The sequence below is a fragment of the Littorina saxatilis genome, linkage group LG2 (genome assembly GCF_037325665.1).
Source record: "Littorina saxatilis isolate snail1 linkage group LG2, US_GU_Lsax_2.0, whole genome shotgun sequence".
Classification (NCBI taxonomy): Eukaryota; Metazoa; Mollusca; class Gastropoda; order Littorinimorpha; family Littorinidae; genus Littorina; species Littorina saxatilis.
The window spans coordinates 61,356,977-61,373,072 of NC_090246.1; the positions used below are offsets into that span (position 1 = coordinate 61,356,977).

The 16,096-nt window shown below is 44.1% G+C and overlaps 1 protein-coding gene across 3 annotated transcripts in view; it reads right to left on the minus strand.

Annotated features, from left to right (window-relative positions):
• Positions 1-16,053, minus strand: part of LOC138959439 (GTP-binding protein 1-like) — a 39,226-nt gene extending 23,173 nt beyond the window's left edge. The window contains exons 1-5 of one of the 3 annotated variants that reach the window (XM_070330937.1): positions 15,921-16,053; positions 14,408-14,951; positions 11,899-12,007; positions 7,503-7,683; positions 6,503-6,749 (exon numbers count right to left, since the gene is read on the minus strand). In XM_070330937.1, coding sequence (XP_070187038.1) covers positions 6,503-6,749; positions 7,503-7,683; positions 11,899-12,007; positions 14,408-14,518 — 648 coding nt within the window. In that variant the 5' untranslated portion in view covers positions 14,519-14,951; positions 15,921-16,053. Of the gene's footprint in view, positions 1-6,502; positions 6,750-7,502; positions 7,684-11,898; positions 12,008-14,407; positions 14,952-15,376; positions 15,650-15,701; positions 15,859-15,920 lie in introns of those variants that run through there. The other 2 variants (XM_070330938.1, XM_070330939.1) reach the window with 2 other exon arrangements.
• Between the last annotated feature and the right edge of the window lie 43 nt (positions 16,054-16,096).

A 16,096-nucleotide genomic window follows, 5' to 3' on the forward strand; every position in this document is an offset into this window, starting at 1 on the left:
TCAAATTTTAGAAATAAATTTTCATTTAATTAATACTTACCCAACTCACAAATAGCAATTAACTCTAGTTCAGTGCTGGTAACGCTGTACGCGTCCCCTTGGTAACAAGGAAGGCGCCTCTAAAAAAAAGAGTGACAGAGACCCGTAAGGGTGTCAAAGCCAGCCCGGAAACGAGGCCCCTTCCGTATGCGTGCGCATAAGCCGCCAACTTATCATTCGAAACGAAGCCCAACTCACTCTTTTTTAGACCCCAGTACCAACCACAGCGGGGAGGTGGGAGGGAATAAACGTTGTGAGTTGGGTAAGTATTAATTAAATGAAAATTTATTTCTAAAATTTGAAATTAAATTACATCCTTTACCCAACTCACAAATAGCAGATTGCTACTATAGGTGGCGGGACTTACCAGAATTCAATGAAGAATGACTTGTCCTGCGGCTACCATGGCAGGTAGCGCAAAACTGCCATCCTGACGCAGAGAGGAGATGTCCCTGAGGTAATAGTTCACGAAAACATCCTCAGATCTCCAATAGGCTGCCTCCAAAACTTCGGCCAAGCGGCCTGAACGGAGCACAGCCACCGAGGAGGCCCATGCCCTAGCCTCATGAGTTCTAGCTGATGTCAGGGGAAGAACAGCCCTAACTTCGCCAGACTGAATATGCCACCAGGCGTAAGCATGCCTGATCAAAGTGGAGACCCACTTGGTTAAAGTCACTTTCGCGATGTCTTTACTCCTTGCCGTATTAAGCGAAATAAAAAGCAATTTTTGACTTTCAGAACGAATGGACTGAGTTCGAGACAGGTAACTGCTAAGCGTTCTAACCGGACAGTTAACGATATCTGGGTCTCCAGGAGCAAGAATGTTGCTCAAGGCAGGAATGTTAATGACAGGCGAAATTTGGCCCGGTTTCTGATTTTTAGCTAAAAATTCTGGCCTGAATTTGAGCGAAATAGAACCATCTTTACCGGTTGAGATATCCTTAGCTAAGCCGGAAAAGGCATGAACTTCACTACCTCTACGAGATGTAGCAAGCAAAGTAAGAAAAACTGCCTTGCGCGTCAGATTAACCAAACTGGCTGAATGAATAGGTTCGAACTCGTTAGAAGCCAAGTAACGCAAAACGATTAACAAATCCCAGGCAGGGAGCGGAGATTTCTCGCGCGCGGCCTTAAGAGAGGCACCCTTAATAACGCTGGAGATGACCCCATCAAGAGAAATCTTATGACCCAGTTGTCGTAGCGTTGAAGAAATAGCGGACCTTCGCACACGAAGGGAAGATGCTGACCCCCCCTGCCCTGCTAGCCAAGCCAAATGATTGGCTACCTGCATAGATCTAGGTGCCAAGGGCTTAACTCTGTTCAGCTCACACCATTTAACCCAGGAGGCCCAGTGAGACGAGTAGACCGAACTGGTGGACTTCCTATGAGCATGATTCACAAAGTCTACCGTGGCCGAAGAGGCCCCTGCCTTAAGCAAAGAGCTTCTGACAGTATCCAACCGTGAAGGTTTAACGCCTGAGGGTTCTCGTGATGAATGCCTGACCTGGGTTGCAAGAGTTCTCCCTTTCTTACTGCGATGGGGATAGGCGGTCGAACCGCCAGTCGCAGCAAGTCCGGGAACCAGTGCTGGCTTGGCCAAAATGGGGCAACCAGAACCAGCGCTGGCCTCTCCAAGTCGACCTTCCTGAGAACTTTGCCCAACAGACAAAACGGAGGGAAGGCGTAAGCTGTCAGATTGGACCAGTCCATTTCCAGAGCGTTCACGCCCCACGCCAGAGGATCCGGGAAGGGGGAAACAAACAGAGGAAGCCTCGCTGAATAACGAGTCGCAAACAAGTCGATTTGCGGCTTCTGTATCTGTACCCAAAATCGGTGCAGGGACTGATGAGACAGGGTCCACTCTGAATGGACCACCTTGTCCCCCCTGCTCAGTGCGTCCGCCAGGACGTTCAAGCTTCCCTTCAGAAAGATGGCTGACAGCAGAATGTGATGCGAAACGCACCACTTTAGGATGAGGCACGCCCTGTCTGAAAGACTGCGGGATCTCGTTCCGCCCTGCCTGTTCACATAAGCCGCAACTGTCATGTTGTCGGTGTGCAGTCTGACATGACTGTTCTGAACGAAAGGCAGAAAAGCTTGGAGCGCCAACGAAACAGCCTCCAACTCCAGCGCGTTGATGTGACGTGAAGGTTGAGACAAGTCCCACACCCCCGACGCCACATGCTCCCCCAGGTGAGCTCCCCACCCCATCAGAGAAGCATCTGTGAAGAGCTCGTTCTCTGGAGACGGGCAAACTATCGGAACTCCCTGTAAAACCCAGGGGAGGAGCCAGACCTGCGTGGTCTCGAAAAACCAGGTCTCCAGCGAAACCTGAGTGTCCCAACCCTGGGTTGACTGATCCCACCGAGACTGAAGGGCAGCCTGAAAAGGCCTTTTGTGCACCCTGCCCAGTGGGATAAGAGTAGCCATAGACTCCATCTGGCCAAGTACCGATGTCAAAACCCGTACACTGGCCAGATTCTCTCCGTGAAGCGCACGAAGCAAGTCTTGAAGCTTGGACACCCTCTTCTGAGAAGGGCGGACAGTCCAACTGAGAGTGTCGAACTCCATCCCTAAGTAAGTGAAATTCTGTGATGGAATCAGTTCCGACTTGCCCAGGTTTACGGAGAATCCGAGCTGAGCGGCCTGCCTGAGGACCTTGCGAGTATGAACATGGCACAGATCCCTGTCCTGATTGAGGATCAGCCAGTCGTCCAAGTAGGCTCGCAGACGAATGCCCTCCTTTCTCAGCAGAGAGCAAAGTTGTCGCACCACGATGGTGAAGATCCATGGTGCGAGAGAGAGGCCAAACGGGAGAGCCCTGAACTGATATGCCTTTTCGCCCCAGCGGAAGCGCAACCACTTTCTGTCTGTTACATGCATCAAGACATGAAAGTATGCATCTGTGAGGTCCACTGAGGTCGCCCAATCGCCTGGGCGAAGTGCCTCTCGCACAGAGGTCGGCGTCTCCATAGTGAACTTCACAGTTCGGAGATACTTGTTCAGAGTAGATAGATCCAGCACCGGTCTCCAAGCCCCCGAGGCTTTTGGCACAACGAAAAGTCTGCCGTAAAACCCCGGGGACCGAAGGTCCAATACCTCCTCTATCGCCCCTTTCAAAAGCAGAGCTGAAACCTCTCCTTGAACTGCGGCTCTCGCCTCTGGATCTCTTGGAGGTTTGCATGGCGGGATTATCCTGGTCAGAGGTGCTTTTTCTCCTGACCAGAGAAGTCGGAACCCCGAACGAACTATCCCAGTAACCCACTTGCTGTCCACCAGCTGCAGCCAGGAAGTGAGGGCCCTGGACGGGCCGCCCGCTACAACCAGTGCGGGGGCTACCGGGATAGCCAGCTCGGGGGAGCTTCATTGGGGGTGAGGCTTACGCCCCGACCCCCTAGAGGCGCCAAAAGATTGGCCCCTCTTCGGGTACGGAGCACCGCGACCCCTACTCGAAGAAGCAAAGGATTGTTTGTGAGTCTTGCCACCACCAGACGAAGCAGTCTGAGGCTTGGCGGAGGACTGTGATTGCATGTGTGGTTTGTTCTGGGGCTTCGAAAACCCGTGAGAAGCGAGACGGGCTATAGCTAGGTCCCTAGCGTCCTGGGTCTCCCTCTGCAGCGCATCAAGAGATGCCTGACCCAACAGGGACCCCTCCGAGAAAGGAGAAACCTTTAAACTCTCGATCGTGGATTTGTTGGTAATCCTAGAACCTGTCAAGAACGCTGTCCTTCTTGAATGCACGGCATGCGCATAAAGGTTAGCGGAGATCACCATCTGTTCTCTAGTGACCTTCGCCAGCGTGGCAAAAAGAGTACTCACATCAAGTGCAGACGCTTCAAAACGAAATTCAAACGGGTCCAACGACGAAGCAATAGACCTAGAAAGGGCCCGCTGCAACGATTCTGACACTGAGGCCAGCTCAAGCTGAGCTCTCCCTGCTTCCTCCAAAGCCAAAAGAGAGGCTTCGGAATACGGGACAACCCTGTTGTTGCCGTAGCCATCCTCCCTCAAAGAAGCCAATTCCGGGGAAACCGGAAGCACAGTAGAGGGCAGAGCAAACGTCTCGACCAAACTGATAGGACGAGGGGTGAGCCTAAGTTTCTGAATCCCAGAAACAGCCCTCTCCCCCGCTTTAGCCAACCAAGGCAACACATCCTCTGGTGCCTCTCCGTGTTGAGCCAACAACGGCACCGCAGGAGTATTCCTTCCCTTGAACACATGTGCCAAGACATAAGCAACCGATGACGACTCCCGAAACCGGAACTGATCCTTCGGACTCTTGGAGGACCGAAAATCGTCAAAGGCGGACAGCGGTGGTGGAAGTCTCTGCTTGCTTCGCACCACCCCTTCCGGAAAGTACTTAAAAGGCGTCTCAGCTGCCGACGACACTGCGCTCGACAGCTTAAACGGCACGTTAAGTTGGGTGTCATCCACAGCCGTGGAAGCACCCTCATCCATCTCTTCAGCCTGCTCGCCATCGCAGTCAGGCAGGTGAACCCCAGAGAGACTCTCCTGGTCAGCTCCGGAGACACCATCATCTTCCTGCCCCCAGGGCGGAAGGGGAAATGATCGACCCGACTCTGAGTGAGAGTGGTATGACAAATCCCTACGAACAACAGGGCTCCTAGCCTCTACCGAAAGCGCTCGATGCGGATTAACGGCGGGGGTTTCGGTGCTTTCGCCGCGAACACGGTCTACTCGCTCCTGTTTTCGCACACCACTGGCACCGGAGAACCCGGCACCATGTGGTGAGGACATACCTTCAAAGAGCCCATGCTCAGACAACGAGGGCACAAGACGTCCATCGCCCTGCTGCGACGCATGAACCTCAGCCCGGACCACCGAAGTAGCAGCCACAGCTGCACCTGCGAGAGAGGAAGCTGAAACGGAAGAACGTAACTCTGCTTTCGTCGCCGTCAAATCTGCGGCCAAAGTCGAAACCTGTGAACTAATAGTCAGAAGCAAAGACGCAATATCGGAGGGCAAAAACCCTGAATCGCCAGGGGCCCCCGACAACAAAGCAAGTTTATCCACATTCGAAACATTTTTGTCACAAGGCGTGACCTTGTCCTTTTCGACGGACAAAATGGCGGACGAAGTTTTGTCAACAACTTTCGGACATTTATCAATCCCCGACCCAGAAGAAGAAGCGGCCTTTCCAGCACTCTCCCTTCTAGAAGAAGACTTAGACGAAGCTAAACTAGCAGTAGGAGAAGTAGTAGCCGAAGCCTGTCTCGAACTAGTCTTAGGCTTGACGCTATCCGCCATGGTAAAGCAAACTCACGAAAAAATATTTCTTCAAGAAAATTTCATAAGTTCACAAACATGCGACAAAATGTCGCCAAAGTTACAAAAACAAGAAATCTCTCACCCAATAACGGCAAGGATGCGGACCCAGCTAGGCGGCAGACCAAGGGGTAGAAGCCAAAGTCAGAAGACCAAGCAACAAGACTGAAAACAGTCGGAGCGTACAGTAAAGCGACCCGTCCTGTTGGGCGCTGAGTTGAGAATGATAAGTTGGCGGCTTATGCGCACGCATACGGAAGGGGCCTCGTTTCCGGGCTGGCTTTGACACCCTTACGGGTCTCTGTCACTCTTTTTTTTAGAGGCGCCTTCCTTGTTACCAAGGGGACGCGTACAGCGTTACCAGCACTGAACTAGAGTTAATTGCTATTTGTGAGTTGGGTAAAGGATGTAATTTAATAGACGATGTTTAGACAAGACTGTCGGGTTTGTATGGGTCGTGAAAGAGTGATTACTTTTGCTTTTATTGAGGCAAACTTTCCCATGTGACATTATAGGCCAGTCACTAGTGTGGAGTGTGTCGGACACACGTGGACAAGGAGTATGTGTGAAAAGCTTGCAAGCAAGGGTATTCACTCTTTCACAACCCATACAAACTCGACAGAGTTATTTCAGGAGTTCCTCTATTTGGAAGTGTCATTTTGAATTGGTGCACAGCAATGAGCCGGAGACAAAGCCTCCAACAAAGAAATGTTCTATGTGTACAATGCTCAAACACAGTGTCAAATCTACAACAAGGTGCTCGCACAACTTCCACACAGGCGGCAACAGGAGCAATCTTTCCATAATATATTAGCACTCTCTTGCTTGTAACAGCCACATATGTGTGAACAAACTGTTTAAACTGTGGTAGTAGTAGTAATAAATCTGTCGCAAACATTGTTGCTTCAATAGTGGGACTATGAAAGAAATGATTGATCAAAACCATGGAGATTCCAGGGATCACACCAAAGTACTTAAGGTGACGTGGACAATTAAATTCACAGTAACAAACATGACAGAAACCGAAGCAGGGGCATGCAAAGCACAAACCATGGCACAGAGAGAGAGAGAGAGAGAGAGAGAGAGAGAGAGAGAGAGAGAGAGAGAGAGAGAGAGAGAGAGAGAGAATGAGAGCGAGAGAGAATGAGAGCGAGAGAGAGAGAGAAATTAGACCCACCTTAGCAGCATCCTCACAGATCTTTATCCAGTCCAGGTGGCCGTGGTCTGGTTTGTTCACAACTTCGCCGCAAGAGTCAAAGCCAAGGATATCATTGCCAACGCTACTCGTTCGCCCTGACTCCATCTCGTGTTTGTGTCTGAACAGCTTCTGACGAGCAAAGCCTCGTCCGTTGTCCAGCTCGCCATGGGTCAGAACGCCAAGCAGTGTGCTCTTTCCTGCGTCTACGTTGCCCACCACAGCTACCCTGGAGACAAGAGAAAAACAACCAGGTTTGAAATCATAATTTTCAAACTTCAGGAGTTGTACCTAAGCCTGAAAAGTAACAACCAGATCATTCATATATATATACATATACAGCAAACATTAGTTGAACAGTAAAAACAAACAAACAAGATAAGTTGGCTAACCAAATTTTCATTGAAAAATTGAGGCTTGTGGGTCCCTTGATATTCATCCGCTGGGTTCTTGACTGAAATACAAGCCATATAAAAAACCACTCGTGTAGTAACCTCTCTATATATATATATGAGCACACAACACAAACAATAACATCTGGCAAGACTTGCAGTGGTACATTGTAAGTAAATAAAGAAAATCTATCTACTTTACTGTCATCTGACAGATACACATTCCTAGTGGCACCTGCCTGTGAACTCCAACTGCGAAGGTTAATCAACAACAACACAGGGTCAAAACTCCAGTGCCAGTTAATCATTTAATGCACAGAGTTTACCAACAAATCCATAACCAGTTACGTCTGGACGTCATAGCACATGAGCGGAATTCACATATGTAGTAAGACAAAAGCATACATATGTACACTCACACTCTAACAAACACAAAGCACATTGAGCAAATGAATGAATTCACAAACATGCACACACAGAGACTCACTCACTCTCACAAAGCACATTGAGCAAATGAATGAATTCACAGACACACACACACATATTTAATAGCACACTTACTCACACACTTACATACACACACAGTGTACCTGACTTCCATGAAGTCCTCAGAATCCACCTTTTGCCTGAGCAAGAACTCGGCAACTGAGCCCTCCTCCACGGTACGCTCCCTCAGCTGCACACACTCCAGACCCAGCGACTCTGTGATACTGCGCAGCGTGGCCACTGACGCCTGGAAGTCCTCCGGCTTCAGACCGGGCTGTTCTCCATCTGTGATGGATAAATATAAACATGAGAGCAGGAATATGAACAAAAAAATTGGAGGCCCACAAGAAGCTCTGGAGGCTGGCAATGTCGCTGCGGTGGACTGCTGACTTCGCCCTACAGACTGGATTAAAGTTTTAGCATGGCTGGGAACGCAGAAGAAGAAAAAAAAATGCAGAAGTGAGAAATGGTGTGAAATAATGGCATATATGTAAGCTTAGAGAGAGAGAGAGAGAGAGAGAGAGAGAGAGAGAGAGAGAGAGAGAGAGAGAGAGAGAGAGAGAGAGAGAGAGATGGATGGATGGATGGATGTTTTATTGTTCTAATCAATGAGTTGATTTTGACAATTTTCAGACAAATGAAATTGGTGCATAAACGAAATTAATAAGGGTGAGATACATTGGGCTTAAAAAAATAGCCTACACATGCAAATAAGTGAGGCAAAATAAAGAAAGAGCCTGCCAAATGTTGAGACATAATCATGAAAACATAGCTTGGAAAGATGATATAACTTAAGCAAACATTGTCAAACGACACCAAGACACATACACAGATATATACACGTACAGACACGGACACACACACACACACACATATAGATACACACTTGTGTGGGGACACACACAGCAAATTATATGCAAATATACACATCTGAAGCAGTCATTAAATGCATACAACAAATGCATGAAACTATTACAGTAGGTATCATATGCTTGATAGCAAAAGCATACACACACACACGCGCACACACGCACGCACGTAAATGATGTTGTGACAAAAGGTCGTGCTCCAGACCCCATGTGTGTTTGTAAGCAATTAAACAACATTATCAAAAACATGTATGTGTCTGTGTTTGTTTGTTGGATTGAAAATAGGATGAAGAGATACCTACGATAAAATTGTGTGTTTTAACAACAGCTTTGTGAATTAAATCTACGATGAAAGTGAAAAACTGTGGAAAAATTTCCCGCCGAAACCAATAAGCAAGAACTCATACTTTTGTTATCAACCCAGAACACTCTTTTTAATGCACAAAACCAAACTGCATTGTAAATCTGGAAATAAGAATAATAAATCAATATGTGTGTAAACAAACCTGCTTCTATATAAAAATATTTAATTAGAAACGGAGAAATTAACTTCAGGTTGTTGGTTGTGACGATGTTTGTCCGAAGTGACAACGATGTTTTGACATCGTGTGTATGTATCATCTATGCTCCAGTCCGAACTTTTGCAGTTTCCAGAACACAAAAAGAATTAATGTATTAGTTGAGATCGCTGGGCATTTGAAATTTACAAACATGACAGAGATATGCCGAATAATTTGCTAAGCATCGAATCATTTGTCCGGACGTCACAACCAAGCAATCACGAATTTTTCAACAACTGACACTCTCCGTTGACTTCCGATCGTACGTTTTAATAGCATCGCTCCCAACTGATTTCAAACCGAGGCTTGTTTTTCTTGGAAATGGCGCGTCGAAGAAGGGAAAGTAAGAGAGCTTCGTTTGTCCGTATTTTCTGAATTACAAGTTGACGTCACAACCGACATTTACATCACAACCGACAAACAATCTGTTAGAAATAATTTTTCATTGAACTCATTTCGAATTTGCATGTTATTCAAACGAAACAGAGCGCATCAAAATACGACACACTGCTCTCTGTTTGTTGTTCGCGCTCATCGAATGAGTGCGATAGGTAAAAAGCTGAGAGAGGACAAATTATTTTGTATGTCCAAAGTCACAACCGAACATGACCGACATACGAAATGTAATTCACGGCTGTTTCGAGAAAGCAAGTGTTCGTTCGATGTTTTGTACAGCAGCTAATTATTGACGACAAGCAACGGAATGAATTTCTGCATGAATATTTCCAATCCACACATAGTTTACTGTCGGTTGTGATGACTTCTCCAGAAGACAAACTCTTTGCTATGTTGGTTGTGATGATTTTTCCAGGAGACAAACTTGCTATGTTCACTGTCATAACCAACTGACCTTACATTTCTTTGGTATATTTTTTTGAATTTTTGTTGTTGTAAGCTGTTTTCCCTTCTTTTAAAGTAGTAGTAAAGAAGTAGGTCAGTTGTCAATTGATTATCAGACGACACTAGTTGTAGTAGGCCTACCAGTAGGTCATGGCCTAAAAACTCAGTTTAACTTTTAAGTAAAAAAAAAAATGTTGGGTGTCACTGTCAGTGCAGGCTCTGTGTGTGTGTGTGTGTGTGTGTGTGTATGTGTATGTGTGTGTGTGTGCTTGCTTACAGAGTTACATAAGCTATAGTTATGGGCTTATAACTTATATTGAATTAACGTAGCCTAAACAATTTATGTTGTAGTCCAGATTACTGCAGAGTCCTGATCATCGCCGATGAAGGTGCATTTAAGATGCTTTCCCACTCTACAGCATTTTCCCATTTTCCCATTATTTAACTTAAGCTACAAATTAATTATGACTTTTTCCAGGCCTGTCGTGAGTTGCACAGAGGAAAGAGCTTGCGAACGTTCGCTACGATAACATGCTAAGCCATAAACCAAAGGCTCTTCCAGTCCTCTTTATGGGTTTTGTTTTGCATATTATTAGTATTATATATGGAGAGAGAGAGAGAATGCAAAATAAGACAGAAAAAGAGTTGTCTGTCTTTTAGTTTTAACTTTAAGTGTTATGGTTAATTTTGTTTGTCCATCGCTATGTCATCACAACCGACCATAAGATTAAGCACAGTCATCGTAACAAAGGCTCTTCCAGTCCCCTTTATGTTTTTTTGCAAATACTAGATCTGTAGTAGTTAGGTAATAGCCCCCCAAAATTGTTTTTTGTATTCTCTTTTGTTGAAAATGAAATGACAAGCATCAAGTTTGTCCATCGCCTAATCATCACAACCGACTCAAAAAGTGCCATGATCATGGTAATTTGAAGTTTGTGAGCTCTTTTGTGTGTGTTTTTATGTAAAAGGAATTACATATCCTTGATTTTAACTGACAGAAGTGTTCTTTTGTCATTTATTTCGTAAACACATCAAACGGAAATGTGATGTTTATGTCGGTCGTGATGTTGGACATAACATCATGTATAAAAAATAAATAATGTAAGTTGGTTTTGGAATTGTTTGCGTGTAATTCACTGGTGTTGTACTTTCTTTTGATTTATAAAAGGTATTTGGATTGCAGAAGTTTCATTTATGGAGGTAAATCAATCAAATGGTATGTCCAGCATCACGACCAACATCTGTCAGATTGTTAACAAAATATGCTTATTCTACAGAATCCGCTGACCAAACTATCTTTTCCTATTTTATTTTATGTAATGAAAATATGAAACATTCAGCATAAAAATGCACTTGTGTCAAAAAATATTTTTAGATTTTTGATTTTTCTACTCTTTTTGCCACGACCTTTTGTCACAACATCAAATACATAAACATACATATATACACGCACGCACGCACGCGCACACACACACACACACACCCGAATTTACGCACATATTTTCCGAGATGAAATGCATAATAAGAAGAGGTTGTAACATGCCAGGGAATTCACGTTTACGGCACCTTCAAGTCAATCTCTTGTTACGGGGAATGCATCAATGATTCCAGAGCATGATATATGTTCGTACAGGGAACGCGAGAATCATGTGAGCGGTTCGTTTTCTGCAAGTCTTTTTTGTCGCATTCGTGAGGCCAAGAACAGGTACTTTGCAAAGGATACAAGCTGATCCTCCAGAGAGAGAGAGAGAGAGAGAGAGAGAGAGAGAGAGAGAGAGAGAGAGAGAGAGAGAGAGAGAGAGAGAGAGAGAGAGAGAGAGAGAGAGAGAGAGAGAGAGAGAGAGAGAGAGAGAGAGAGAGAGAGAGAGAGAGAGAGAGAGAGAGAGAGAGAGAGAGAGAAAAAGAGAGAGTTCTCTATGCGTCATCCCTACCCTCCTGAAATCGGTAATGGGGCCAATGTATTCAATCACTCTTGACAAAAGCAAGAAAGACAAGTGCGCAGAAACATGGCTTTGGGAAATAGATAACGCAGTAAATTGTAAAGATCCACATGAAAATACATCCCTGAATGTTTTAAACAGAGAGAGAGAGAGAGAGAGAGAGAGAGAGAGAGAGAGAGAGAGAGAGAGAGAGAGAGAGAGAGAGAGAGAGAGAGAGAGAGAGAGAGAGAGAGAGAGAGAGAAAGAAACAGTATTAGAGATGATACCATCAAGGTTGGTGAAGTGGCTTACCTCCCATTCCAAGTTCATAGATGGTTTCCCCTTGTGCATCCTCCACCCTGTGTTTGATGGTTTCCACCAGCATTTCAAACTCTTCGTTGTTCGGGCTCACCAAAGCATGCTGCCCACACACACCAAAACAATCATCAAACAAGAAGGGCAAAGCCCATACGACTCACATGCTTGACCTTGACCTTTACATGACCTTGACCTTCAGGTCAAATAACTAAACTTAGCAATGACATACACTAAGAACTGCTTTACACATTTTTCCTACCAAAATACACCCAAGGTCAAGGTCATCCAAGGTCATGCAACACAAAGCTGTTAATTCAAGACATAGGAAGTACAATGGTGCTTATTGGCTCTTTCTACCATGAGATATGGTCACTTTTAGTGGTTCACTACCTTATTTTGGTCACATTTCATAAGGGTCAAAGTGACCTTGACCATATGTGACCAAATGTGTCTCATGATGAAAGCATAACATGTGCCCCACATAATTTTTAAGTTTGAAACAGTTATCTTCCATAGTTCAGGGTCAAGATCACTTCAAAATATGTATACAATCCAACTTTGAAGAGCTCCTGTGACCTTGACCTTGAAGCAAGGTAAACCAAACTGGTATCAAAGGATGGGGCTTACTTTGCCCTATATATCATATATAGGTGAGGTATTGAATCTCAAAAACTTCAGAGAAAATGGGAAAAATGTGAAAAATAGCTGTTTTTTAGACAACATTTATGGCCCCTGCGACCTTGACCTTGAAGCAAGGTCAAGATGCTATGTATGTTTTTTGGGGCCTTGTCATCATACACCATCTTGCCAAATTTGGTACTGATAGACTGAATAGTGTCCAAGAAATATCCAACGTTAAAGTTTTCCGGACGGACGTCCGGACGGGGGGGACGGACGGACGGACGGACGACTCGGGTGAGTACATAGACTCACTTTTGCTTCGCATGTGAGTCAAAAATCACATGACACATAATGCCCACAATAACTTAGTTACATAAACAATCAAAGCTGGGTTCACCTGGAACTTAGTTGAAGGCCGTACTTAATTGAGCAAAGTCTTTTTACCAAAAATTCAGTGCCAAAGCTTCGTGCAGCAAGAATCGAGAAGTTGTTTTTGATCAATTAAAGGCTTTACAAATGGCTGAAATATGCAAATTAAACACTTTTTAAGTTAAAGTTCTTTTTACATTTAGTCAAGTTTTGACTAAATGTTTTAACATAGAGGGGGGAATCGAGACGAGGGTCGTGGTGTATGTGTGTGTGTGTCTGTCTGTGTGTGTGTGTACAACGATTCAGACTAAACTACTGGACCGATCTTTATGAAATTTGACATGAAAGTTCCTGGGTATGATATCCTCAGACGTTTTTTTTCATTTTTTGGATAAATGTCTTTGATGACGTCACATCCGGCTTTTCGTGAAAGTTGAGGCGGCACTGTCACGCTCTCATTTTTCAACCAAATTGGTTGAAATTTTGGTCAAGTAATCTCCGACGAAGCCCAGACTTCGGTATTGTATTTCAGCTTTGTGGCTTAAAAATTAATTAATGACTTTGGTCATTAAAAATCTGAAAATTGAAAAAAAAATTTTTTTTTATAAAACGATCCAAATTTACGTTCATCTTATTCTCCATCATTTTCTGATTCCAAAAACATATAAATATGTTATATTTGGATTAAAAACAAGCTCTGAAAATTAAAAATATAAAAATTATGATCAAAATTAAATTTTTGAAATCAATTTAACAACAACCCTAACCCCGGACACAACCTGCTCGATGAGATATTTCAACATGTGCTCTCAGCGCGCAGCGCTGAACCGATTTTGGTTTTTCTCTGGATCCATTCCCAGCAACTCTTCCTTATCTTCTCCAGTGTTTTCAGCATTTATCTCCCTTCCTTCGTGTGGCGTCAATCCATATTCCCGTTTCTATTTTTAGAAGGTCACTGTCGACAACGCTCAATCCATATTCCTGTTATACTATTTTTAGAAGGTCACTGTCCCGGCAAAGCCGGGTATTACTCTTCTCCAGTGTTTTGCGCGTTTATCTCCCTTCCTTCGTGCGGTGCGCCGGCAAACACCCGACAAAGCCGGGTCCCCGGAGTAGCCGGGTATTCAGCTCGACTTCTTCCCGGCGAAGCCGTACCCGGCGAAGCGGGTATTCATCTAGGATATATATATATCGGAAAAGAGGGAAATTACAATGAATCTCACTTTGTCACTATGGTTTACATTCATAGACACACACAAGTACCACTGCCAGCATACATTAAAACTCCTCATACATATATATTTGAGTTCTTCCTTTGGAACTTGACATTTCTTTTTATTATGCAAGTTTTGTGTGAGCAGCAACCAGTACTTAACACACTGCATACAATTTTTACAAATTACAAAACTGATGCCTATCAGGCTCCTATCAATAACCTAACACACTATGGAAACTGGAATTACTAAGTTATTATTATATTAACTAACAAAATTCAAACAATTGCAGGATTTACCTTTCCCAAAGAAGGCAGCATGTCCTCATCCTCATCGCCAGGACCAAAGAGACCCCCTCCATTTTCCATCTCATCAGAGTCCTGATCGATCACCTCCATAATGGCAGCCATCTTGCACAGCCCTTGTGTAAGCCTTGAGATTTTCTGTCTCACAAGCTTTCCAACAATTTTGTTACGTCTTCTGTTGTTTTTGATTTTTTCTTTTCCTTGTTGTGTTTCCTTATTTTGGTTAGCCTGCTATTTCCAAAATTAAAGGTCAATTTGTTCTTTGTCCTGTTAGTTTGTTTTGCTCTTTTGCACCTTATTTCAGGCAATGCCTTTCCTACTTTGACAATGAGCCTGACTGATTCTGCATTCAATGTCTTTTAAGAACACAAGTATATAATCACAATGGAAAAAAGAATACAAAAGTGCTTATTTATGGGGGTAAAGGTGAACTTCTTAACTTCTTTTCAAATGTCCATGCAGTTGTAAACTTCACGCCTGTCACTGTATGCTTAATGGTATTCGAAGGATCATTTTGATTTTGTCTCCTGATCAGAACCTGGAAAATGACAATATTTCCACTGTGAAGATTATGCATAACTTAAATAGGTAAAGACATTCATATTACTACGTTAGTCTCACGACTCACATCCTTGAAAAGTAACAAGAAAATGCAACAGAAAAGAAAAATCAACACACCCACACAAATTAAAATAATCTCTTTGATAAACCCGTAAAAATGTGATTGTACAATATCTAAAATATATAATTTATAAACACAATGTTAATGATTCATAATGAAGGAAAGTTCTAATCTATGCACTAATCTCCTGAAGTTACAGAGAGAGAGAGAGAGAGAGAGAGAGAGAGAGAGAGAGAGAGAGAGAGAGAGAGAGAGAGAGAGAGAGAGAGAGAGAGAGAGAGAGAGAGAGAGAGAGAGAGAGAGAGAGAGAGACGCAAAAACAGCTGTTGCAGATTACCTACCGTAGGTAGTGTAGTCAATATGGACAGATCAAGTGTCTTATCACAAGATTGTATCAGAGTGCACTCCCCTCAATGCAAAAAAAAAAGTATACCTCTACATCATAAACAGCTCTCAAGAAAAACGAAAATAGCGCAGTGCAGCAATTCAATGTAAACCCTTTCACGTACACTTCAGTTTTTTTTAAAGTTACGAGACCAAGAATCAATCCACGTGTCACTGTCAGTTAGTAACAGCTAAGTATCATGCTGGAATCAAAAACTGTGAGCTCTAGTGCTCCTCACAACTCACACTAAAACAAACACCACGCAGCCTCAGTGCACTTACAACGTCTTACTACATCCTCCGATTTTCTCAGGTAATGCCAACCAACAAAAGAAAGAATGCAATCAACTTTCTTGTCAATGCTGTTGCGTTTTGCATAGATCTGGATTGCAGTCTGCTGCCTTGCATTAGTTGCAACGCAAACTGAAACGGGGTGATCACATCCGCAAAAATAAGTGTAGGGTGTGTTGGGCTTATACATTAGGGAGATTCGTAATATACCTGATGCAATGCTGGCGAAACTCGGTCAATGATTCCAGGGTCAAACAGCAACAAGAGTATTTTGTTCTTATTCGTTGCACCACTGATCATCAGGACTTTAGCCGGAAGTTGTTCTACCGGGCCTCGGCATACGATCCGCAGAAATAAAAACTCCAACATGGTGATATATACAACTC